General features: G+C 37.4%; 2 protein-coding genes across 10 annotated transcripts; one reads left to right on the top strand and one right to left on the bottom strand.

Moving 5' to 3' along the window:
- The first annotated feature begins 1,061 nt into the window (after window positions 1-1,061).
- Window positions 1,062-22,453, top strand: LOC125225617 (sodium/hydrogen exchanger 6). 9 transcript variants are annotated; one of them, XM_048129412.1, is made up of 17 exons: window positions 1,062-1,536; window positions 1,612-1,767; window positions 1,991-2,151; window positions 2,433-2,648; window positions 3,086-3,159; window positions 3,246-3,387; window positions 4,410-4,515; window positions 6,913-7,115; window positions 7,798-7,909; window positions 8,432-8,591; window positions 9,388-9,439; window positions 15,833-15,862; window positions 17,209-17,283; window positions 17,920-18,102; window positions 18,858-18,917; window positions 20,526-20,609; window positions 20,923-22,453. In XM_048129412.1, the coding sequence occupies exons 1-17, from the start codon at window positions 1,311-1,313 to the stop codon at window positions 20,986-20,988; spliced, it is 2,106 nt and encodes a 701-aa protein (XP_047985369.1). In that variant the 5' UTR covers window positions 1,062-1,310; the 3' UTR covers window positions 20,989-22,453. The 9 variants fall into 9 exon arrangements, with proteins under 9 accessions (XP_047985369.1, XP_047985371.1, XP_047985370.1 ...); XM_048129414.1 differs by having other exon boundaries at window positions 20,781-22,453; XM_048129413.1 differs by lacking the exon at window positions 17,209-17,283 and adding an exon at window positions 16,581-16,649.
- A 2-nt stretch (window positions 22,454-22,455) lies between these two features.
- LOC125225620 (metallo-beta-lactamase domain-containing protein 1) lies at window positions 22,456-24,238 on the bottom strand. Its single transcript, XM_048129424.1, has 4 exons — window positions 24,009-24,238; window positions 23,661-23,825; window positions 23,426-23,539; window positions 22,456-23,102 (listed from the first exon to the last, which is right to left on the bottom strand). Exons 1-4 carry the CDS (start codon window positions 24,157-24,159, stop codon window positions 22,897-22,899), a joined length of 636 nt encoding a protein of 211 aa, XP_047985381.1. The 5' UTR covers window positions 24,160-24,238; the 3' UTR covers window positions 22,456-22,896.
- Window positions 24,239-24,305: the final 67 nt, after the last annotated feature.

Genomic DNA, 24,305 nt, shown 5'->3' with positions numbered 1-24,305 from the left:
CAAAATCCGGCAGATGTCTCAGTTGGCAGAATTTCGGGGGTGCCCTGACCGCTTATAATTAGGTAATGTACCTACTTACTTAGGTACCTGATATATAGTACATTACATCAGAGGCCGGGAAAATGAGGATTTCCGGCCAAGTGGGTATATACGGCCGAGCGAGCGTGCGAGCGAGGCCGGATAGGGATACGAGGCCGGGAATCCGTTTTCACGCCGAGGCATGTATAGTGCTTTTCTCAAACATACAATGAAATAAATAAAAAATGCTCTAAAGGACAATATTTTATAAAAAAAAGATACTTTGTTGCGCCCAAAAAGCGATACTTCCCAGCCCATTTTAAGGAACGTAAAGACAATATTTCATTGCATGTTTGAGAAAAGATACATTGCATCAATTACATGTACCTTGTACCTACGCATAACATAATTAAAGCTCCTACAACGTGATGTTTCGAAGCCTTTTCAATATTCATGGATTAGAGATAGCCCCGATCCAGAACAGTTACGCGCATCATTGAAAAAATATAATGACGGTACCAACCCATTAGCATCTAAAACTGAGCCTCAGACCCCACATTTTACCCCGACTAGCTTCACTCTAATTGTTGGCAACTTGGCATTCAATAAAACGTATGTTTGCAACTTAGCATATCATAATAGCCATTACTTAATTCCTAACAAGCGACTTTGTTTCAATTAGATTCAAAAATATGATATTTTATTACATTTGTGCAAAACCTGACAATATCTAGCGACAACGACAAGCTTCAAATGTTGGCGCTACGGTCTACGGTAAATCAATAAAGCCCGTATTACACGTTCGCCGCCACGTCGCGTCGCTACCAAACACTACCAAAGCTAGAAGCCGGAGTGAACTTGCTCGTTTTGAAAACATGAAAACCTGTAAAAAGCTATCAAATTTTATATCTTAATAAAGAACATTTAATATTTGTTTAATATCGTTGAATAATGATCAAAATAATGATCAATCATTATCTGACATTCGTTTTATAAGCTAGCAACACTGTTAATTACTGCCGTCACTTCAGTCAACTGAAAAACGTCAGTTGGACGGACGAGTGAATTTTGCATAACAGACAAAAACAATATTTTTTTCTGATATCTGTAATTATAGTTTAGTGCATAGCATTAATTTAAACATCCGTAGTGAAATAGTGATCGGTTACTATATTTGTGTGTACAAATTCTATTTATAATCTTAGTGACACTTAGATACGTCGTGTAAAGTATTTAAGTTGCCATCGATTTCTGTAATCTGATATTTTTATAATAGTGCGTACTATCGCAACATGAATCTACTCGGTTGTTTGAGTTTCTTATTTTACCTGGTGGTGATATGCCGCGCTTCAGGCACCGACATCGCCTTGGACGCGAAGGCTACACTGCTTCACCGTATAGACAGCTTAAACTTGCTGATCTATACCTGTCTTTTGACTCTGACGGTGCTTACTATATGGGTGTTTAAGCATCGCCGAGTTAGCTGGCTGCACGAGACGGGGCTGGCCGTAATATACGGTAATAAGAGTGTGCTGATGAAATCAAGTCACATGATCAAACAAACATGACTAATCAGAGTATTTATTTACACAGGTCTAATTGTAGGCGCTATAATACGCTATGCGGGCAGTACCAATGCTGTTACATATCTGGATGCCCACCCTGAGCCTGATGCAAAGTACAACCTGTCTGTGCCACCAGACATGATACGATTTCACTTTCCAGATACTATACACATACCATCAGGAGGTTTGTTTCAACTTGTTTATAGGCCTCCAATTCTATCATATATAAGTAGGTACAATCCTCTTGATACAAGTACCCAGTAGTATTAAAATGTTAAGGTCAGTATACAAATAGTACCAGATTTAAAATATTTTACAAAAGTGTATTTGAATGTTTGACACAATTTATTCTAATGCTAACCTCATTTTCAGTATTATTAAATTACATACCCCTTATGTATTTTCAGATGTTCCAATACAAAATAAAACATATGCATATAGCTTTAGAGGTGAAATTGTAAATGTGGAACAAAACGAAATAGACTTAAAGGCAACATTTGACCCGGAAATCTTTTTTAACATTATTCTACCACCAATAATATTCCATGCAGGATATTGTTTAAAAAGGGTAAGTGTAACAATTAATTAATTAATTAAAATAACATTTATTAAAGTAAAGCAATGTAATTTTTTTACTAGCATTTGATATTATTATGTTGTAGTTTCGTTTTCATTCTACCCCTTTTTGCCAAGAGTGGCACTGAAACTTGAGTAGTTCATGTGCTTTGTCTACTCCTTTATGGGATACAGTTGTGATTGTATGTATGTAGTTTAAACATTTACCTAAAATTCAGATATACACATTTTGGTTAAGTCACAGTAATTCTAATCTATATTGATTTATTTCAGAAATATTTCTTCCGAAACTTGGGAGCCATATTGACATTTGCTATGGTGGGCACCGCCCTGTCAGCTCTAGTCATTGGTGCGCTGATGTACGGCTGTGTGCAACTGATGCCAGCATCTCTCGCTTCAAGCTTCACTTTTCTTGACACCCTGTACTTCGGTGCATTGATCTCTCCTACGGATCCTCTTACAGTGCTAGCTATATTTTCACAGTTGAAAGTAAGTTTAGTTTTAAATGTGAAGATAAAATATATTGCCTCATAATATTGTGATAGAAAATTACTGGTGTGAAACCTTTTAGGGTTACCATTCTGACATTTAAATTTGTATTATAAATATCAAAATCAGATTTAATGAGCATATTTTAAATAAATGCCCTATTTCAACTTGTTGTATTTTTAGGTAAATATTCATAGTTCAAATGCAAAGTCCCCAAATGAACTGAACTGTGGGCATTATTACCCAAGTCCTCTCATGCATGAGAGGAGGCCTGAGCCCAGCAGTGGAATGTATATATATAGTCTCAATTATTTTTATAATAGAAGCTCACATTGTAGACTGATAAACCTGTTCAATGTTTATTATTAGACATATTTGTAATTACTTTTGTGCCATCAGTAAATGAGGAAACTATTATATTTTCCTATTTGTTCTAGGTGGATGTGAACCTTTATGCTATGATATTTGGTGAGAGTGTCCTCAATGATGCGGTGGCTTTAGTACTTAGCGGGTAATTGTTTCATTTACTAATTATATAATTTATGTCTGGTGGATACAATGAATTTGGACAACTAAACTGAGCGTATTTTATTACAGAGCCATTCAAAATTACGAGAAGAGGTACTCAAATGATGGAGGATTTGAAATCACAGCATTTTTGGCGGCGATTGGTGACTTCATTGGGATCTTCAGTTTGTCTCTACTCGTCGGTGCTTTCATAGGATGCTTGACTGCATTGATATCCTTTTTAAATTATAACCAATTTTTCAGCACTGAGGTACGCCCGCGAGCCCCGCGAGACTACTTAAATACATATTGCGTTCAAAATAATATATTAACGTATTTGTTTTACCGCTGCCGCTCCGCGGGACGCTTGCGTCCAGGCCATGGTCTAGCTACCATGAGTCGCATATACGTACGAATATATCAGACCCCTCTCCCAAAATACTAATACAAGACTCATCTCATCTAACATCTCATGCGTATTCCGCGGACTTCGGCCTCCTTGAGTCATTCGCTAGAAACCGTGATATGCGACTCCACAGAGGCTCCACACTACATTTTAATTCATCCAGGTATTTACTCTCGTGAGTAGGTACTGGCTAAATCAGTTTTGTTTTTCGATGGAATGCAGTAGTGCGTGGCAGATAAGCGCAACTACAATCAATACATAATGTACCGTGTGCGTATGCTTTAATCTGAACTCGGTTGTTGAACAACATTTAGACACGATTTCTGACCGTTTGCTTTGTTGATACAACAACAAAAGCCGACGCGACGTCTAGAAAAAGAACTTTCTCTTTCGCCTGCGATTCAATGCGCGTAACCGTTTGTTTAAATTATACTTACCTAGTCTCCACTAGTGACCTCAAATTACATCGGTAAACATATCTAGATGTTTTTATAAATAATTTAATCACAATCAGGTACTTACTTATCAACCTATGATCTATATAAGTCCATGGCAAGCCATTATCGAAATATGGAATACACCCAAAGGTGTAAAGAGTTAAAAGTCCTACCTATGTTATGTATCCTAAAAATGTGCTATTAAGCATTAAGCACCATCATTCCCAAGGCACTGGAGGCCTTGGTCACTTTTTCTTTCGTAGGTATGCGTAATTTATTCGAAATTTGAATTATCAGTGTGACGTCAAACTTTACTACTGACTAAAAAGGTGTGCCATGTTGTGCCAAATGGTATTTTACTCTTTGTAATAATAAAATAACCAAGTAGCTATTTCCTTAACTCCCGCGCACATGACTAAGTTCACCCACGTGCGCGAGTGGCCGCTGCTGGAGTCTGCGCTGTTTGTCCTCATGTCCTACGCCGCTTTCCTCATCGCCGAAGTATGCGAGCTTACTGGTAAGTAGCTTTTATTTTATTTGCACTAAGATTTTAAAAATGATATTTATGAAAATTGGTATAATATAGTTTTCACTACCCCAACTGGTAAAGGCTCTCTTTGATATTCGAAAACAGATAGCAAAATTGCATTTTATCCACAAGAGTGCAAAGTAATTTCATACAAATTTTAACTTGATGTCTTAAGCAGGCTGGTAGATTTTGCTTATAAAATAAATGATGATTTTGAATCATAAATATTCAATAAATTGATGGATTTGATTTAGTCTGATGTTTTATAGTTAGTATTTTGTTCGTGTTGGTGTGGTGAAAAATGTTGTGTTTCACTCGGTGGCAAAGTTTGTTTAACCTTCGTGCCTTGAAACCCTCGCAACGCTCAAGATTCCACTTTTTAATATTGGCATCTTTCGCTTGCTCGGGTACCAATATTGGCACGTGCGGTTAAACAACAACTTTACCCCTGACTTCTGATTATATATTGTATAGATCCCAGACATCCTAAAACAGATAAACAGATGTTGTCAACCAGTTTTGTGGTCCCCCTTCCCCCACCCCGGCAATTAAAGATAGCATATAAAGATTTATAAAAAAATATCAAACCATGCCGTGTGGGGTACCAAATGAAAAGGCGTATTGAGTAGTTCACGAATATATAGCATACTATAAACATTTCTTACTTTTTCTCTAAAAAAATTTTAGAAAGTTTACGAAAATGCTTCATTTTTAGGGTTCCGTAGTCAACTAGGAACCCTTATAGTTTCGCCATGTCTGTCTGTCCGTCCGTCCGTCCGTCCGTCCGTCCGTCCGTCCGCGGATAATCTCAGTAACCGTTAGCACTAGAAAGCTGAAATTTGGTACCAATATGTACACCGTGTCCAATAAGTTTGAATACAGCACAAATAGCCAATAAAACAAAATGAACAAATAGTTACATTATTATTATATTTTATGAATGGCACTCTTATTTACTACATTCACAACAAATGTTTTGGAATAACTCCAGCATTAACTTGTTTACCAGCCTCAAACGCTTCTCAAACGGATCACACGCGGCACGCACCGTTTTCTTCACATTTCATCCCAAACACTCTCGATAACCTTTTTGAAATGATCTAGGTTTATGATTTTTTAGTCTTCAAAGCATGTATGACCATACAAAATAGTCTAATACGCTTAAACCTGGAGGCCTGGGTGGCCACTCATATTTCGGATAAAAAACTGCCAAATTAGTCTGAAACTACGCTAGAATACCATTTGCCGAATGTATTGGAGGTGCGTCTTGTTGGGACACATGATACTCATTCCCAAGCATTCTTTTTAACTTTAAGGCATTTTTTTCTCCAAAACCTTGGTTTTAAAGAAAAAAACGTTGATTTTAACGCTTTTATCTGTAAGTACTGAAGGTAGTTTACCTCGCTTACATACTGCATCCCACACCTGGGCCGATGGCGAGCTCTGGAACCTAGGCACATTTTTCTAGTTGCCCGGAACGTTATCTATCCTCGGTACCCATAATAGTTTATTTTGGACACGTGGCGTCTGTTTTATCACATACAGATTCTCCTTATAAAAAATAACTCGTCACCTGCGTGCCGAGCAAGTATTTTGTTGGCACTTTACCTCTTTGTTTTTCTTAGACACTTCGGAAATTTCATGTACTTTGTGCTTGTATTTTATTAAGAGGAATATACTCTTTAGTTTAAATAAGAATTTGATGGCCTGTGATCCCTATATCTTTAGAACTGAGGTAAAATGTGAGTATTCGGACTTATTGGACACGGTGTATGTCAATCACGCCAACAAAGTGCAAAAATAAAAAATGGAAAAAAATGTTTTATTAGGGTACCCCCCCTACATGTAAAGTGGGGGCTGACATTTTTTTTTCATTCCAACCCCAACGTGTGATATATTGTTGGATAGGTATTTAAAAATGAATAAGGGTTTACTAAGATCGTTTTTTGATAATATTAATATTTTTGGAAATAATCGCTCCTAAAGGAAAAAAAAGTGCGTGGCCCCCTCTAACTTTTGAACCATAAGTTTAAAAAATATGAAAAAAATCACAAATGTAGAACTTTATAAAGACTTCATAGGAAAATTGTTTTGAACTTGATAGGTTCGGTAGTTTTTGAGAAAAATACGGAAAACTACGGAACCCTACACTGAGCGTGGCCCGACACGCTCCTGGCCGGTTTTTTTGAGTTAACTTTAAGCCACCACCACATTTTTGGGTTATTTTTGCAAACGAACATCCCCCTGGAGCCTGCTCTATTACCACATTACGAAGTTCCACTTCTTCTGCGCGGAGGGACTCTACGCACTATTTTTATTGTGACATTGCTTAGTATTCAATTTTAAAAGTCAGTAGTTTTAATGTCATTCATAAATCCCCTACAGGTGTGGTGGCAGTATTATTCTGCGGCATTTGCCAAGCGCACTACACGTACAACAACCTGTCGTCTGACTCCCGCAACCGGACCAAACAGCTGTTCGAGCTGCTCAACTTCCTGGCTGAGAACTTCATATTCACGTACATCGGAGTCTCCATGTTTACCTTCCCGAAACACCACTTCGATCCGTGGTTTATTATTGCGGGATTTGTATCCTTTTTACGAATTTGACAAGTTTCAAGTGGACAGAAAAAAAGTAAGGCGGTTCCGCCAGGCAGTGTAGCAAGAGTTTCGTTCTCGAGCGCGATACCTTATTAAAGAAGTAGATAAAATACCTATGCTGGAGACGCGCGTGATAAACGCAACTCATACTAGCAGGTCAAAGGCGTATGGACGCGTCAATAGATGGAGGTACGATGAGTGAGAATGAATAAACAAAGTATTAGGTATTGGTTCTTATTAATGCACTCACGTAATTATTCTGGTGGTAACGAAGTCAACTTTCTCCAGTTGCCTATGTCAATGACTTTTGGCTACAGAAAGGATTAATTTAGGTAAGCTATCCTAAATCTGTGTTTGACCAATAAACTTTACAAAAACATGCCAAAAGTTGGTAGAAATTAACTAAGCGAATACTCCGTTAACCGTTATCGTACCCAGCCTATTTGTCGAGGGGGAAGATTCTACGCAACATATATACAAATAGATACGTACCTCGTATCGTATTTAATTTTATCGTTGTCGGGGAAAGTTTTTCTCCAAGTAATTAATGTAAATATGTTGGTTATAATATCTCGCAAGATAGTATTTATTCACGTATTAAATATCAGGTTGTTACAGACGTCAAAATATCAAAGAAAATGTGTTTATTTTCCTTAAACGTAATAATCAGATAACATCAACGCTGGGCCGAGCCGTGAACATTTACCCACTGTCCTTCATGCTGAATCTGGGCAGGAAGCCGCCCATACCCATGAACTTTCAACACATGCTGTTTTTCTCAGGTTGGTACATAATTAAAACCCATCTAGACTAAGTTTGCTCCGAATACATAAATATGACATTATTGACGCCCTGCAGAGCTTGGCCCAATCTAAGAATTAAAAAGTTATTTTTAAACATTAAAGCTCTCTGAAACGGAATAAAAATATATTTGACCTATACATATGACCTGACAATGAAACCGGCCATGATGCTCGTAATATCGATCGGAAAAGCCCAAGAGAATAATGTCAACGTAATATCTGGTTTAAATTGTCGTTTGGGATTATCCCCAGAAAGTCTTTATGGGGAAATTATATTCAATTTGAATGAATTGAAACTATTTAAAAGGTTTTACGATTTTGGTAATTTTGGTATAGCTCGAATCCTATCTTAGCAAAGATACCTGATTCCTATTTATACTTAAATAAAAATGTATTTTTTGTACCTATTTACTATATATAGATACGCAAGCGACGGCACGGCTCGGTATCAAACCTCACTTACAATCAAGCTTTTCCTTATACCCCTTTGTTTGCACCCAGGACTCCGTGGAGCGATGTCATTCGCTCTCGCCATCCGCAACACGGTGTCAGAGGCTCGACAAGCCATGCTGACGACTACGTCTCTGATCGTCATCGCTACAGTAGTTTTGCAAGGTGGAGCTGCTACACACGCCCTCGCCTACCTTAGGATACCTACCGGGTAACATAATCTACCTCAATAACGCTATGTAATTATCATGCAATAACACTGTGTCACAGGCTCGACTAGCCATGCTGACGACTACGTCTCTGATCGTCATCCCTACTGTAATGTAGTCTTGCAAGGTGAAGTTGCCACACGCGCTCTGGGCTACGTTATCCTACAATCTACCTCAGTACCTAAACGCAAGCCAGGGCGCCTAATACTTCAACCCTTTGCGTACATTTCTGTTCTGAGACAACACTCTCTCTGATCAACAACATAGAGGCTGACGACTGTGTCTCTCATCGTCATGGGTAAAGTATAGTCCTTCAGGGCGCGCTCTCGCCTACCTCAGGTCAGGATACCAACTTACTCAACTACTGCAGGATAGCTAATGAATAGTGATGTAATTACTAACACTAACCCCCTTATTCATAAACATCCACTAAAGTTATCAAGCCGATAAAGTTCGTTTGTCGAACTCCTATCACACCAATACGTCGGAAAGAGACAAACGAACTTTATTGGCTTGATAACTTTAGTGAACGTTTATGAATAAAGGGGTAACACTGTGTCAGACACTGTATCGATGACCGACTACGAGATAGATAGAGCTCAACGAGGGCACGAAATGTTACGGTGGGCATTCTTCTTACCATCAGGCGGGCCGTATACTTGTTTTCCACCGACGCAGTATAGAAAAATATAATGGCTAAAACCTGACATCTAATCCAACCAAATAATCGACAATTACGTTTGTGAAAAAACAGGATGTTATACCTCATTGCACAGCTATTTCATTATTTGCTTGCAGAGAAGGCCAGAATGACGAAAACGAAGCGCTGCCGTACCGCGACGTTAGAAGTGTAAGTATATTTTTTTGTATGTTGACTGAAGAAGGTTAATTTTAATCGCAAATTAATTCGAACAACAGCTTTTTTTTTAATAAACTAATGAATGTAATAAGCTCGTTCATAAATATCTATTAGTGCCACCCAGAAGGGCGCGCTCCACTTCTTGTCTTTCTACTAATTGCTCGAAAACGTAGTTAAAGATATTGTTGTTATGGGCGCGCCTTCGAAAATGGCACTATTACCTTTGAAAGGGTACATATTTTAAATAATGACTTATCCATGGACAAAAGAATACTAAAACGCGTGAAATAGTGCAAAATGTTGTTCCTGTAAATTGACCGCAGATGCTGTTTTGATAGATACGGCAATATTACAGCTTACAGACATACTAACATACACAATTGCTGTCAAACTTATGGTGCCGCACAGCCTTATATACATCAGGCCCCGTAGCCGAATGGCATTTCTGCGATGCGAAACGCCGCAGAAATGTAGTCTGGCTCTGTCGCGCTAATACGCAAGAGTGATAGAGATAGATAGCTACGAAAAAGATATTATCGTGAGCATTTGTGCATTCGGCTACGCACACTGGCTGACTTATTTGCGACTGCGATGTTTTGCGCTACTTTACGTCTAATGTATTTTTTTGCCTATGCTTAAAAATAAATAGTACCTGTGCGATACAAGCTTATTTAGCTATTATTATTATCATATCATGAAATTGACGCTTACATACATTTTGTATGATAGCCCCCCATTATTACTACAAAGCTATCACTATTTGTATTATAATCAAGATAATGTTCTGAATTGTACCATTGTCAATACACGTAGAGGATTAGGGCTATATCTCATCGTATAGATAAGCACTGCACATATTATTTGATATAAAAGTCGCTTAGATTAGCAATACACTTAGTATTATCATCCACATCCGTTGCAGTTTACATTAGATAGTATATGTACAGTTTAATTACCTACGCTTATTGACATCTTGCATTTGTGTTAATCCTAACATACTGGTTTAGGTAAAGCTAGGTATAGGGGCTTTTACAACCACTCTAGTGTAAGGGACCATCCACACACAGACGACGAATGTCCTGAAACGCGGAACGGACGTCAGCGCCGCGCCGCCCGAATGTAAATTTAAAAAACGTCTCCTCAGTATATTTTGTATAGGAAGGACTTAAGACCCCTTACTCCTTAGAGCGCTCATCAATTTCACGAAACGGCCATCGATAGATGGCGTTGGCGCTCGGTACGCGAGCACCGGCAACTCAACGCGCGTTTCAACGCAGACACGAATAATCTTGATAGTTTTGAATTAAATTGGTAATAACATAATTTTCAATTTTATATGGGCTCTTTATTTAATTTCATATTCATGGTATGGTAGTAGTAAATAAGGTATATGAATGTAGTAAAAGTATAGTATTAGTCTACATGTACATATATAAATTCAGGTTTCCTAATTGATTGATTCAACAACCAACACCGCTGAGCCGAAACTACGAAAGCTAGAAAGTCGAAATTTATATAGATTGCATTAACAAAATTTCGAAGAGATAAGAATCGATTATGAAAATTTACACCCCTAGTAGAGGGAAAAAGGGGGTGAAAGTTTGTAGCGGGATCAATTTGTTTTTTTTTTATTAGGAAAATTTTAGTTAGGAACTTGAAATTAGAGAATAGTTTAATAGTGATTTCTGTTTTTTAGGGTTCCGTAGTCAACTAGGAACTCTTATAGTTTCGCCATGTCTGTCTGTCCATCCGTCCGTCCGTCCGTCCGTCCGTCCGTCCGTCCGCGGATAATCTCAGTAACCGTAAGCACTAGAAAGCTGAAATTTAGTAACAATATGTATATCAATCACGTCAATAAAGTGCAAAAATAAAAAATAGAAAAAAATGTTTTATTAGGGTACCCCCCCCCCCCCCCCCCCTACATGTAAAGTGGAGCTGATTTTTTTTTCATTCCAACCCCAACGTGTGATATATTTTTGGATAGGTATTTAAAAATGAATAAGGGTTTACTAAGATCGTTTTTTGATAATATTAATATTTTCGGAAATTATCACAGTTATAGTGACTTTCATATTTTTATAAGAACAGCATGCACTTACGTCCAGAACAGTGACATTTGGTGCATTGGAACTGCTCATGATGTGTCACTTTTTAACCGTCGCCTCAAATCTGAGAGATTTGAGGCGAGGTTCTCAATTCGTCTGTATGTTTATTTATTTTTTTCATTTTATGTTTGTTCCTCGATATCTCCGTTGTTACTGGACCGATTAAAAAAAAAAATATTGAATGTATATGAATACAGATAAAAAAAAAGTAGTAGATAAAAAAAAATATCTGCCCCCTCTTTACATGTAGGGGTACCCTAATAAAACATTTATTACATATTATTAACGACCTTCCACATATTTATAATGAGCCCAAACATGATGGGGTTATGATGAGGAGAATAGCAGTTCTGTTGACCACCTCCTGACTCCATCATGAGAACTTGGACCTCGTCTAGTTCGATGGTGCTCGTCAGCCCAAATCTAATGAGCCCGAACATGATGGGGTTATGATGAGGAGAATAGCAGTTCTGTTGGCCACCTCCTGACTCCATCATGAGACCCTGGACCTCATCTAGTTCGATGGTGCTCGTCAGCCCAAATCTAATGAGCCCAAACATGATGGGGTTATGATGAGGAGAATAGCAGTTCTGTTGACCACCTCCTGACTCCATCATGAGACCTTGGACCTCATCTAGTTCGATGGTGCTCGTCAGCCCAAATCTAATGAGCCCGAACATGATGGGGTTATGATGAGGAGAATAGCAGTTCTGTTGGCCACCTCCTGACCCCGTCATGAGACCTTGGACCTCATCTAGTTCGATGGTGCTCGTCAGCCCAAATCTATTGAGCCCAAACATGATGGGGTTATGATGAGGAGAATAGCAGCAGTTCTGTTGACCACCTCCTGACTCCATCATGAGACCCTGGACCTCATCTAGTTCGATAGTGCTCGTCAGCCCAAATCTAATTAGCCCAAACATGATGGGGTTATGATGAGGAGAATAGCAGTCTGTTGACCACCTCCTGACTCCATCATGAGACCTTGGACCTCATCTAGTTCGATGGTGCTCGTCAGCCCAAATCTAATGAGCCCGAACATGATGGGGTTATGATGAGGAGAATAGCAGTTCTGTTGGCCACCTCCTGACCCCGTCATGAGACCTTGGACCTCATCTAGTTCGATGGTGCTCGTCAGCCCAAATCTAATGAGCCCAAACATGATGGGGTTATGATGAGGAGAATAGCAGTTCTGTTGACCACCTCCTGACTCCATCATGAGACCTTGGACCTCATCTAGATCGATGGTGCTCATCAGCCCAAATCTAATGAGCCCAAACATGGTGGAGTTATGATAAGTAGAATAGCAGTTCTGTTGAACATCTTCTGCCTGACTCCATCATCATGAGAACCAGAACCTCATCCTGGTCCCAAAATATAATAATAATTCAAACTCTCAACAAACTTCACGTATAACTTAAAATCCAAAATCATATGAAAAGCATGTCGAATGCTAAAATTGCATAAGGTGTAAAAAGGATCAAGATTTGTTTAGTCGCAGTTTACGGCACTTCTCGGAACTATCGCGCTGCTTACGAAAGCCAGGTGCGCCGGACGATCAAACGCAGGTCCGTTGTCTTCGAGCGCTCGGCGCAGACTGAGCGGGCTCGCGTTAGCACAGTGTCTTTTATTCGAATTTTAGGTGTTTTAAAAACATATCTATCGACAGAAAGGTATGTCTTATATGTATGATTTTTTTCTTATAGGTCAATAAGAAGTTCTAGTTTAGGATAATATTATTTAAGAGTTACAAAAAATGCAGGAATCGCAGGAAAAATACATAATGTAAACCTCTTTTTATCGAAAAAATGGGGAGGATACGGAAGGTTATTTATCCACCATTTCAAGTAAATCTTAAAATGTCAAAGTATTAGCTACCTCGTACAGGATATAACAAATAGGATTGTGATCATTTATTACCCCAAATAACATTTTTAACAGCACAATCACGATTCTAAACGAGCTATTCCACTACGAAATTTGAAAACGTCTTCCGAAAAAACTGATTTTTCGGAAGTATAAAAAGACATATTTTAAAGTAGTACCAATTGACTTTCTAGCTTAAGATATGTACTTTTAGGAACATTATCATTTTTTTAATAATCATTTAAAGTTTCTTTATAATTTTGAATGAAAAAGGTTCTATTTTGCAAAAAACGCTCGTCTTTAGGAATAAGGCCTCTTAAGATGCGCCCCCCAGGCGACGCGCCCCAACACAGAGAACCTCCTATACACCGTGTTTCACTTAACACTAAAAACCTGAAAACAGTTTGTTCAGAATCGAGAGTAGAATCGATTGAGCTATATCTTGATGGGGGTAATATTTTTATTTAAATTAGTATTATTAGTTATTTTTTACGTGCCCATTCTATTGTACTCGTAATACAACATTGTGTATATCGCACTGCTAGAGGTTGTTTGCCTTTTTTCAGTATTTAGGGGTATTAATACTGGCCGGTTACTTGGACGATTATTTTTTCCGCTACTAGTTTGACGTTGTTTGTCAGTTTAATCTTAATGTTTATCATAAGTCATAACAAATTGAACTCGTACCTAATTACAACCTTGTCATTTTGAATATTGAGTTCATTTGCTTACTGCGATTACCTGTCCAATTTGAAGTTTACTGTGACAAAGATTTAAAGTGTTTTACAGTGACATCTTAGCTGTCTATTGGTAAACCTTATGTCGTTGCAGTAACGTACACAAATAAATAGTCTTATGGTTTATGATGGTAGTTAGCAATTATTTTATTAAGTGTAGAGCTAAAAGTCAAGTAGAGCTGTACAGAAAATTAAAAATTCAATTAAAAAAAAAGTAACGATCAGATTAAAAGATGAATACTCTAGATGAGTTTAAAAAAATAAAAATCAGTTGGGGTGTCTGAGGTTTTGAGTGATACCGGAAACACCGTGTAGAGTGGCAGTCTTGTATATTTGGTTCGCGATACGAGTCACCAGTGTTTGGGGTGCGAGGAGCGGGCGGGGAATGTGTTAAGCGCGCTGTGATTGGCCGTTTCAAGGACGGCGGGCAGTCGCGCCAGATGAAAAGGGACAGAAGTATGACTGTCCCTCTACTGACGCGTAAGTGGCCAATGTAAGTTGACCTATGCCGGCTCTGAATAAATTATAAATATGACTTATTTGTGGAATGTAATGCCGTCTGTTTTTAAATTTGAGCTTCTTGTTACCTTTCCACACCATTTCACACTACAGGTGGACATCTTTAAGGCATCAAAATACCCTTTTCCAATTTTTTTGTGCGAAAAACACGCGCTGCTTTCGGGTCTGTTACTTGGTCGATACTGATCGGGCACGGCGAGCGCCCGCGCTTATATCAGTGCAAATACTAGGAAGGCTGGCCACCGCGAGTCGTCTTGTAATAGATGTCTATAGGGGTTGGTCTGTGCGCCCCAAGCGACGTCCCTTGCGCGTCCTTCCTATACAAAATGTACTGAGGAGACGTGTTTTAAATTACATTCAGGTGGCGCGGCGCTGACGTCCGTTTCGCGTCTCAGGACATGCGTCGCCTGTGTGTGGATGGCCCCTAAGACAATACCTTACTCCTGCCTCTAATAATAGTTCATTTTCCACCACATAGTATGGGTAGTTCTTGGATAGCACGCGATTTATTACGATTTTTTCATAGTAGATAGCTATTTCATTTTCTAGATCATGGCCATCATAAATGAGACTTATTGTTTGATAATGAGTTAATGACAATAATGACACTGATGTTTTATAAATAATATGATAATCAGTGGGATTAATCTTTCCTACGATTATGATAATAGAACGATTATGTTTCGTCTCGCCCGTTATGTGAGCACGAGTCAACAAATATTACTAGTATGAAGTTAAATTTTAACCTTTTACATAAAGAATAATTGACCCTGCTAGGTGTCTACCCTTTTACCTACTAGCTAGGTAGATTCGAGTAATGTACTCGTAAAAATATCCTGCTGTAGTCAGACAACCCACAGCGTAATAGCTACTTACATACTTAATAATGTCGGCATTCTAAAAATGCTGCCGTTATTTCATACAGTGGTATTTCTTTGTGACGTCAAAGCATATGATATAGGATGCCACATTTTTAAATTGTATAATAAAGTTGCTAGTGCCGATTGTGCAAACGATCACATACCTACAAGAATAACCAAAAAACAACTCAATCTAGTATTCCCCAAAAGACTCATCATCACTCATACCGCCATCAAAGCGGCACTAGACAAGCCTATACGGCCGGTGCTCTCATTAATAAGTCATTATTGTGGCAGCTGTACCAGGCCACGGAAACCGGAGGCTCGGTACGTATTATCATGTAGTTACATGGAGCCTACACAGTATATGAAGCCTTATATCTGCATTCGTAATACATATCTAACCTTCATCTGTTGATTGCAAAGTTACCTCAACTATTTGTAACCTTTGCGGGGGGATACCAGAGTCAAGAATAGAAATAACTATCGCGCACTGGTTATTATGAAATTACTTAATATCTGTAACAGTTGGTATCGGTACTATATTGTATTTCATTATTTTACTATAGGTACTACAAGTACCTAAACAATCGTACATATTACCTACCATACCAACTCTGGACATATACGTTGCAAACAAATGAGGTAAATTTGTAACGTATTTCATTGTTTAACTGTTGTCTATAATTCTAAGGTATTGTATTTATTTTTAAACGTCGTTAATTTGTTGGAAAATTTAAAGAAAATATTGTTGAAAATAATTCGTGAATGTTAAATAGCAATAACTTATATGTTGGGCGCCAGTTGACATACTTAGATCTTATTTAAAAAAATTGATAACTTAAAACAAATACAATACCTTTACAGATACTCGTACGAGTAGGTATTTACCACGTCAAGTAACATAAATGGTACACTTAAAAGTTCTTTGAGAAACCATTTGTTAACTTGCGCGTCACAATACATGTGTTCCCCTGGGGGTGTCCAAATCATAGCCTCCTCTGTACTGGCCCGGCGTCCTTCCTAAATGACATTTGTTATCCAGCCGGCGGACATAGGCTTCGGCCTTCGAAATCTGGACCCGACGCAACCGGCCAGTAGCGACCGGGCATCAGTAAGATTAATAGATACCTGCACGCTTTATCACTGCACTGCCAATGTTTACTAACCTTTACTAACGATGTATGTGCATGTTTCACGCTACAGATTATTTTTATGTTGTAGGTACATAAACAGATATTATACTAAATTGAGCAACGATGCGCGGATCGAAATAATAAACTTTACTAAATTACGACGTCTATGTTATGATTTTCAAACGTAAAAATTGGCACGAAGGTCTTATGATGATACTGTACTGTAAAACAGCTGTCTACATGAATAAAGCTACTTATGTAAAACAAATATCTTTGACTCAATGAAAGATCTGTTTTAAAATTATAAAAATAGTCTGAAGTCGTCTTTATCTTGAACTCGACACAAGATATAGTGACAATAATAATATACTTAATGTATACTCTCCGATTAAGAAGTAGGAATAACTTTACTAAATATAACTTATCAGTTGCATGTATCCCTTGCGTCTTACCTATATCTTGTATCGCGTTTCTTTATTTTATACAATGGCATGTTATAATTTCCATTTCATTTGGTTTGATTTCGTTCGTCTCTAGAGAGGCCGCATGGTAGTTAAGTGGGGCAATGGAGACAAAGGAGTGGTTATGCCTTGGCAACTTAACTATTACGAAGTATGTGGACTTATTTATTTTTATTTCTTTAAACATGCCGTTCTCAGCGAAATTATACCCATTACATTAAAAAACATTTAGAAGATACCGTTCTAAAAAGCCTCAGGTACATTTCACTGAGAATGTCACTTAATTTTTATTAAAAACTTTACATACAAATTAACAAACTCTTTACAATCTTATAGATTTTGGATTTATATTTACAATCATACAATTGCACTCAGTTTTTAAAGGTGGATGGAATGCTCACTGATCACTGACAAGGTACCTTTGTAATTACCTGTCTTATTAAATTTAGATGTTGTATGCAATGCAATCTTCATATCTTATATCCCTATACTTTATATTTGTTTCTATTAGATTGATATGCTGCAATATTTCAGTCATTGTTAGTGTTGGATCAAAGAGGGTGACATAGTCGTCTTTTAGCACTTTGAACCAATGCTAAAGACTATTCGGGCCCGAAAAATTTCAACACCAAAAACGCCTAAGTGCATTGGAATGTCATAAGTCATAACTCTTATTTTACTTGTAATAAAACTTGTGAGTTTGGATTTCGAATATGTTGAATGGCGTAGCACGTCATAGTCCATATAGCTTCTACCATAATTACTTAACGTATTATATGTGAATCAGGAAACATCTCGCGTCGAAGGTGGCAGCGAAAAGGCTCGCTTGGCCAAGATGTGGGGCGCGGTGGACTCACGGCTGCTCAAGCCACTGCTGACCCACGCTCGTCCGCCGCTGACTGAGACCTTGCCGACGTTCATGAGCCCCGTGGCGCGTTGGCTGACCACCACACACCAGTACACGCAGGGGGTAAGTTAGAACATACCTAGCGGTCTGTGGGGCCTGGTAACGGCTGCTCAAGCCTTTACCGAGACCAGAATCCTGAACCGCACAGGCCCGCCACTGACTGAGACATCGAAGTTCAAGAGTCATGTAATTCAAACATATAACTATCGGTCTGTGAGGCGTGGTGAAGTGACAGCTGCTAAAAGCCTTTACTGAGACAGGAATCCTGAACCACACAGGCCCGCCACCGACTGAGACTTTACTGATGTTCATGAGCCCTGGGGCCCGTTGACTCACTACTTCACACCTGTACACGTAGGGGGTAAGTCAAACACAAGACTATCCGTCTGTGGGGCACGCTTGTCAAGCCACTTCTGACTCGAGAGTTCTGATGATGTGGCGTGATAGCTCACCACTACATGCAGTGCAGATAGGTGAGTTATAGACCGCAAACATACGCGCGTACGCTCACTGATAATTTACTAACATTCTTAAGCTCTTTGGCGCGTTGACCACTACGTAAAAGTAGGTATACGCAAGGCGTGAGTATTACCTTTATACTTGGTGAACTCATATGGCTCAAAGTCATCAAAACATGCTTAAATGGTCCCACGTATGAGATGTCTATAATGATATTCGTAATTTCAATCAATTATAGAGATTCTAAAAAAATTATTATTCTCCCGGCATTTTTGAACCCCTCGTAACAATTCTGATTTTTATGTAAAGTAGTGTTGTGTGCTGACCCAGTTGTGTAGAACGTTTCTTTTTAATTGCAGTGTCTGTACAATTACAAATTTGTTGTACCCGAAGCGGATTCTGGTTTGGCTCGAAACCAGGTACTTAGTGCGCTTTATTAGCTCAACTTTCGTCACACGTATCAGACACGAACGAGAGTGGGTACTCATAGTAGATAGACTGTTACTAGGAAACAAAATAAAGTGGAAGTAAACCTTAAACGGAACTAAGGAATCGAGCGTATCTTAATGGGGCACTTTCGCGAGAAGAATCGCCAAAAAAATTTTTCTAAGGTAGGTAAATTTTATTTTTTTCCTATTTAGAATCACGAGCCCTTTCAACCTAGGACAAAAACCAAGAGACAAACAAAATGTCCCAAAATAAATTTTCTATTATTTTGCATACTTTCCACTTTGTAACCGCTGAACAAAGTGTTTGAAAAATGGTAACAAAGTGGAAAAATTAAATTTGGGACGCTTTTTTCCGCCTAGTAGAATGGAAAGGGCTCGTCGACGGTGAAGTACCATGAACTCCCAACTACTTAGTAGTTAAGGAGTTCATGGCATGGCACTTCGCCATCGTCGTGATTCTGAGTAGGAAAAACATTAAATTTACCTATATGAGAAAAAAAAGTTTTTGAATCTTTTTTCGCGAAAATGCCCAGTGTTGACTATTCGTTATATCACTATCAAACTGTTTTTCACATTTTTTTTTTTTTAATTCTGAAGCTGACGTTCATCCAAAGTTTTCAATTCTAACCTGTTCAGAATTCCGTCTGTCTAGATAACGTTTCTAAATAATATTAATATGAACAAGAAAATAACTGATAGGCCAGTGATAGCTTACTATTGCATACCTACATATCTAATAAAGGTCAATTGCGGCAAAAACCCGCCCATTTATCTTCTGCATTGTAGGGCCGTCATAAGACAAATTTCGTCTTTGTAAATGAACGTTAAGCGATTCGAGAGCTTGTTTATATGAACATTGTGAAGGGCATTTTCGTTCGTTGTTTGATACGTCTGACGAGATTTATCACTCATGGTCAATTTGTCTGATGTGAATCATTTTGAAGTCCCGTCCATTCTACTTGAACTAAAATAATTCCACACCCTCATTTGAGCCGTTTGACCTTTGTGTTTTATAGCAATTTAACCCATAGGGTGTTTTTCACTGCTGCCTTCACCCTTGCCCACAATGGTTTGAAAATAATTTTTGTGTTTGCGTGTTATGGATTAGGTTTTATTGTTCCTATTACCAGCTAATCATGTCTCCATTATATTTAAACGTAATATGACTCATATTGTAAAAACAGTGGGCACCACATTGGTCAGTCGACAACCAAAAGTCACTCATTGCAAAATGTAATAAAAATCAGCCCGGTTTCAATACCTACTACTACGGTTCACGGCGGCTCTGATTAGTGAATTTTGGCTGTCACCTAACCGTGTCCATTTTGGTAATGATGAAATAAACGAATATTTCTGTCTTAGCATTCTTAGCAGAACATTTTGACGTATTTACAAAACTTTCCTTTCATAAAAGTGGTTCCGTTATCACGTTATCAAGCTCAAAACGAAATTTTCGCATATGACATGATTGTTTCGCATATGATAATATACATACAACAAATTGCTGGATACCGGCGGCCTGATGGCTGATGCGTGATGAGATTACTGTCAACTACATTTTAGTCTAAAATTTTACAGGACAGTTCCCTGCGTCGAGCGGACTCTGACTCTGACTTGTGTATTGATGAACCGCAACCCGTGCCTACCACGATTGATCCCCAGGTAAAAAATAACTCATTCTTCTATTTATATATATTAAATTTTATATTTTATAAACCACAAATGGGTACTTAACTTTGTGGCCTTTTAAGTTTTATCGATTTATATTTATGTACATCTATGAATAAGCAATGAATATGATATGTATTAAGTTTTATTTCCTTTTGGTTGCAGCTATCAATTAATGTTCGGAACGGATTTGGGCATGTCTAAGCTTTGTTGCGTTCGTTAGTGACCTTCGGCTGTGATATAAAATGGTCTAGATTTAATAAAAATTTAAGTTAATAGGAAAAAAATGTTTAATTATTGCACGCAGCAAATGTGGCCCGGACTCGTCGAAACTCGGATCTCGGTGGAAGGTATCACGGGAAGCAACATTTGAGCAGGTTGATTATGTACAAGAATGTAAATGAGTGCCACAAGTGTAATTAATGTGATATCACTTTCAAGTTAAGATGAATTTTACTATTCGAAACTTTTTGCATGTATGAACCAATATGTATCAAACTGCTTAAGTTTGCTTAGTGTAATTGTAGTTTTCTATTTTACATTTATAAAATTTCTCGATAAGCGTAACAGAACTGAAGCCATGTATCGAAATCAATGCAAATGTTGTCTAAATGAATCCTCTCGCTAAATATTCTTGATTGTCGACCTTGCTTTCGCTAGCCACCTGCTGTGATGTTTCCGTTAGATATATAGGATTTTCTTGCAGGGTGCAATCTTATAGCTAGTTCAAATTTTAATTATAATTATATCGCCAGAATCTCGTAATGTTTGTAGTTTTTTCTGGCACTATTTCTTAGTGTAATCATGTGTTGACATTTGACTGATGTAAACCTTTGGACGATAAAACTACAGTGCAGAGAACATTAAAGCTTTTGCTCGAATCAGAGAAGCAGAGCTTTATTAACGTACCTTTGGGTTCTTAGTTTGCGTAGAAGGTAAACACATGCTTATTCCAGTTGCATTAACGACTGGTGTTTATGAAAAAGACCAAGCTCATGTATATGACAAAAAGCAAAGTTTTTTTTGTAATCTTGCCTGATCCGGACTATTGGTTTGAGGGATTTGCGACCAGGATACAGGTTTATTTTTTTGACGCAGGTATTTATGAACCCTAAAATGAATATGTTATTTTTGTTATTGGTTTCAACTGTTTAAAGGCATAGTTTGAAACAAATCCTTGTATTTTTAGATTCTTCTAACGATTCGCGTAACTACCTATGTATGTTGTATTGTAAATATTTTCTACTTAATAAACTTCTTGTTACGGTTTAAAAAACCAGTCTTAAAATATATAATTATTCTTTTTATACACTTTGAATTATTTTTATTGTGTTTTGTTTTCTGCTTGCAAGTGTGCAGTTCCGGTGTTAGGTATTAAAAATATCGTTTCTTGTAATTAAGGCATTTAAAGCTATCTGTAAGATGAATGTCATAACATTATGCAAATGGTAGTTTGATCAGTTGCACAGACATTACACCAATGGTATTATGAACACTTCATTATGATTAATTGATTAGTCATACAACGTAATTTTTGCTACTTTGTAAAATGTATATTTATTGTAATTATGTTCCCAATGCTTAAACCCACCAAATTGTATTACACTCACACATAGTGAGCTATATACAGTTTTATATCTAATTGTTTTTTTTTTTATATGTTATTTTATCTGGAATCAACCCTTTCACTGTCACATATTTGTGACAGTATAAAATAAACCTGAATGTATTGCTAAGATAAAATTGTAAAGACAGATAGATATTTGTGTCAGCTAAAGGGTATAAAAGTATTTCACTCCTTTATCATATTTATAGGTGTAATAAAAAGTGACTTGAGATTTGTTTGTTTTATTTATTGTCGTGATTTTTTCCAAACTTATTTACAATCATACACTGCTAAGAGTGACATCAATGAGGGGTAATATGAGATTTGTGTGTGGGAGGTGTTATGTAACCCCCTTATTCAATAACATACACTAAAGTTATCAAGCTGATAAAGTTTGTTTGTCCCTCTATCACACCAATACGTCGGAAAGGGACAAACAAACTTTATAGGCTTGATAACTTTAGTAAATGTTTATGAATAAGGGGGTAAGACTTGTGTATATGATGTGCTCCAGAATATTGACAATATTGTTACTAAGACTTATGTGTATGCAATGTTAGGCCAGATAACTCTAAGGACTCAAGGTTTTTTTATCATTCTGGCCAGTAAATGAGATTATTCCCCCACATAGCCACTGTAATTCCTACTTAATAGTAGCCAGGGTGAACATAAACTTTACACAGGTGCATTACCTGCCTGTTTTCGCAAAGAGTTCCTAATTTGATCAGTAATTTGAAACTTGGCCCCATGTCCAGGAATGATCCAATTGGCAACCTCAACAACTTTTAGCCTGTTCTTCATTTGTTGCACAGGGTCATCGCTGCCAGCCTCCAACCAAACATTTGGATTATCTATGTCCTCATAATTTTCAAACAGGTCACCTAAAAATTAAATCAGTTTTTAAACACTTATTTATTTTCATTATAACAAAATCTGAATCAGACTGCTCTCTAACAATTCAAAATAGGCCTCAAGATTTTAGCATAATAAAAACCTTCCTTGTGAATTATCTGAATGAATATAATAAAGTTCTCTGGAGTCCAAGAGAATACATTATTGAATACAAATCACAAGTGTAATATAAGGGATGTTTGAGATGCACAACTCTTTTTTGTATGTATCATAAATAACATGCATAACATAATTAGTATTTTCATATTACACACATATTTAGGACACAAGATAACAAATTAATATTACATACCACTGATTGCTATAACTCTTCCCTCGGCAGTTGTAACAAGGACTGTGACACATGACAATGTATGTCCAGGGGTGGGAATGACCTTCACACAATCATTTATAACATACTCTACCCCTGAAAACATCAAAATATTTAAGTTTCAATAGCAAAATAGTAGTAAAGCTCTTAAACAATCTTTAATCTGTAAACTAAAAAGCTCAAGGTAATAAACAAACGTTATTTTGTCTAACATTACCTTTATCAAAAGGATGCATATAGTATTGTTCTCTGAAAGACACACTGAAGCCAACTATGTGTTTTGCGTTCAGGAACAAATTGTTATTCCCTATGTGATCTGAGTGACCATGGGTGCTCACAACATAGTTTATATTCTCTGGAGACATGTTGTGTTTCTGTAAGGCTAAGGAAAACAAGAAACATAAGGTTTGAGTATGTTTGTTCAAAATTAAATTAATAGCAATAATCTTTCTATTCACTATCTGTATGTAGTAAAATAATCCAAGTAAGTAGTAATAGTTTTAGAAATGGTTAGGAATGGTACTAACGGGTATTATAAATAACAAGCATGAAATAATTAAATAACCAATGATAATTTTCTGAGTGTCCCAAGCGGTCATGGTATCAACAATAACATTGTGTGTGCCTGTGATTAATGTGCAGCTACAGTTGGCCGTCATTTGATCTTTGCCGGTCATTTTTGAATATCCTTCGTATAAAACAGTAACTTCACTCATTTTTCATAGAAATTACTTAATAAACAAATAAGATCTATTACCAACACTGATCAAGACAAGTGTAAATGAAATTTCTAAAATGTAACAAAACGAAATGTCATTCCTAGAACATTCATAGATATCCACATAAACAATAACATTATTAG

Source organism: Leguminivora glycinivorella, chromosome 4, assembly GCF_023078275.1.
Source record: "Leguminivora glycinivorella isolate SPB_JAAS2020 chromosome 4, LegGlyc_1.1, whole genome shotgun sequence".
NCBI classification, from domain to species: Eukaryota; Metazoa; Arthropoda; class Insecta; order Lepidoptera; family Tortricidae; genus Leguminivora; species Leguminivora glycinivorella.
Note: the sequence above shows the minus strand (reverse complement) of the source record. Positions and strands in the feature narration are given on the sequence as shown.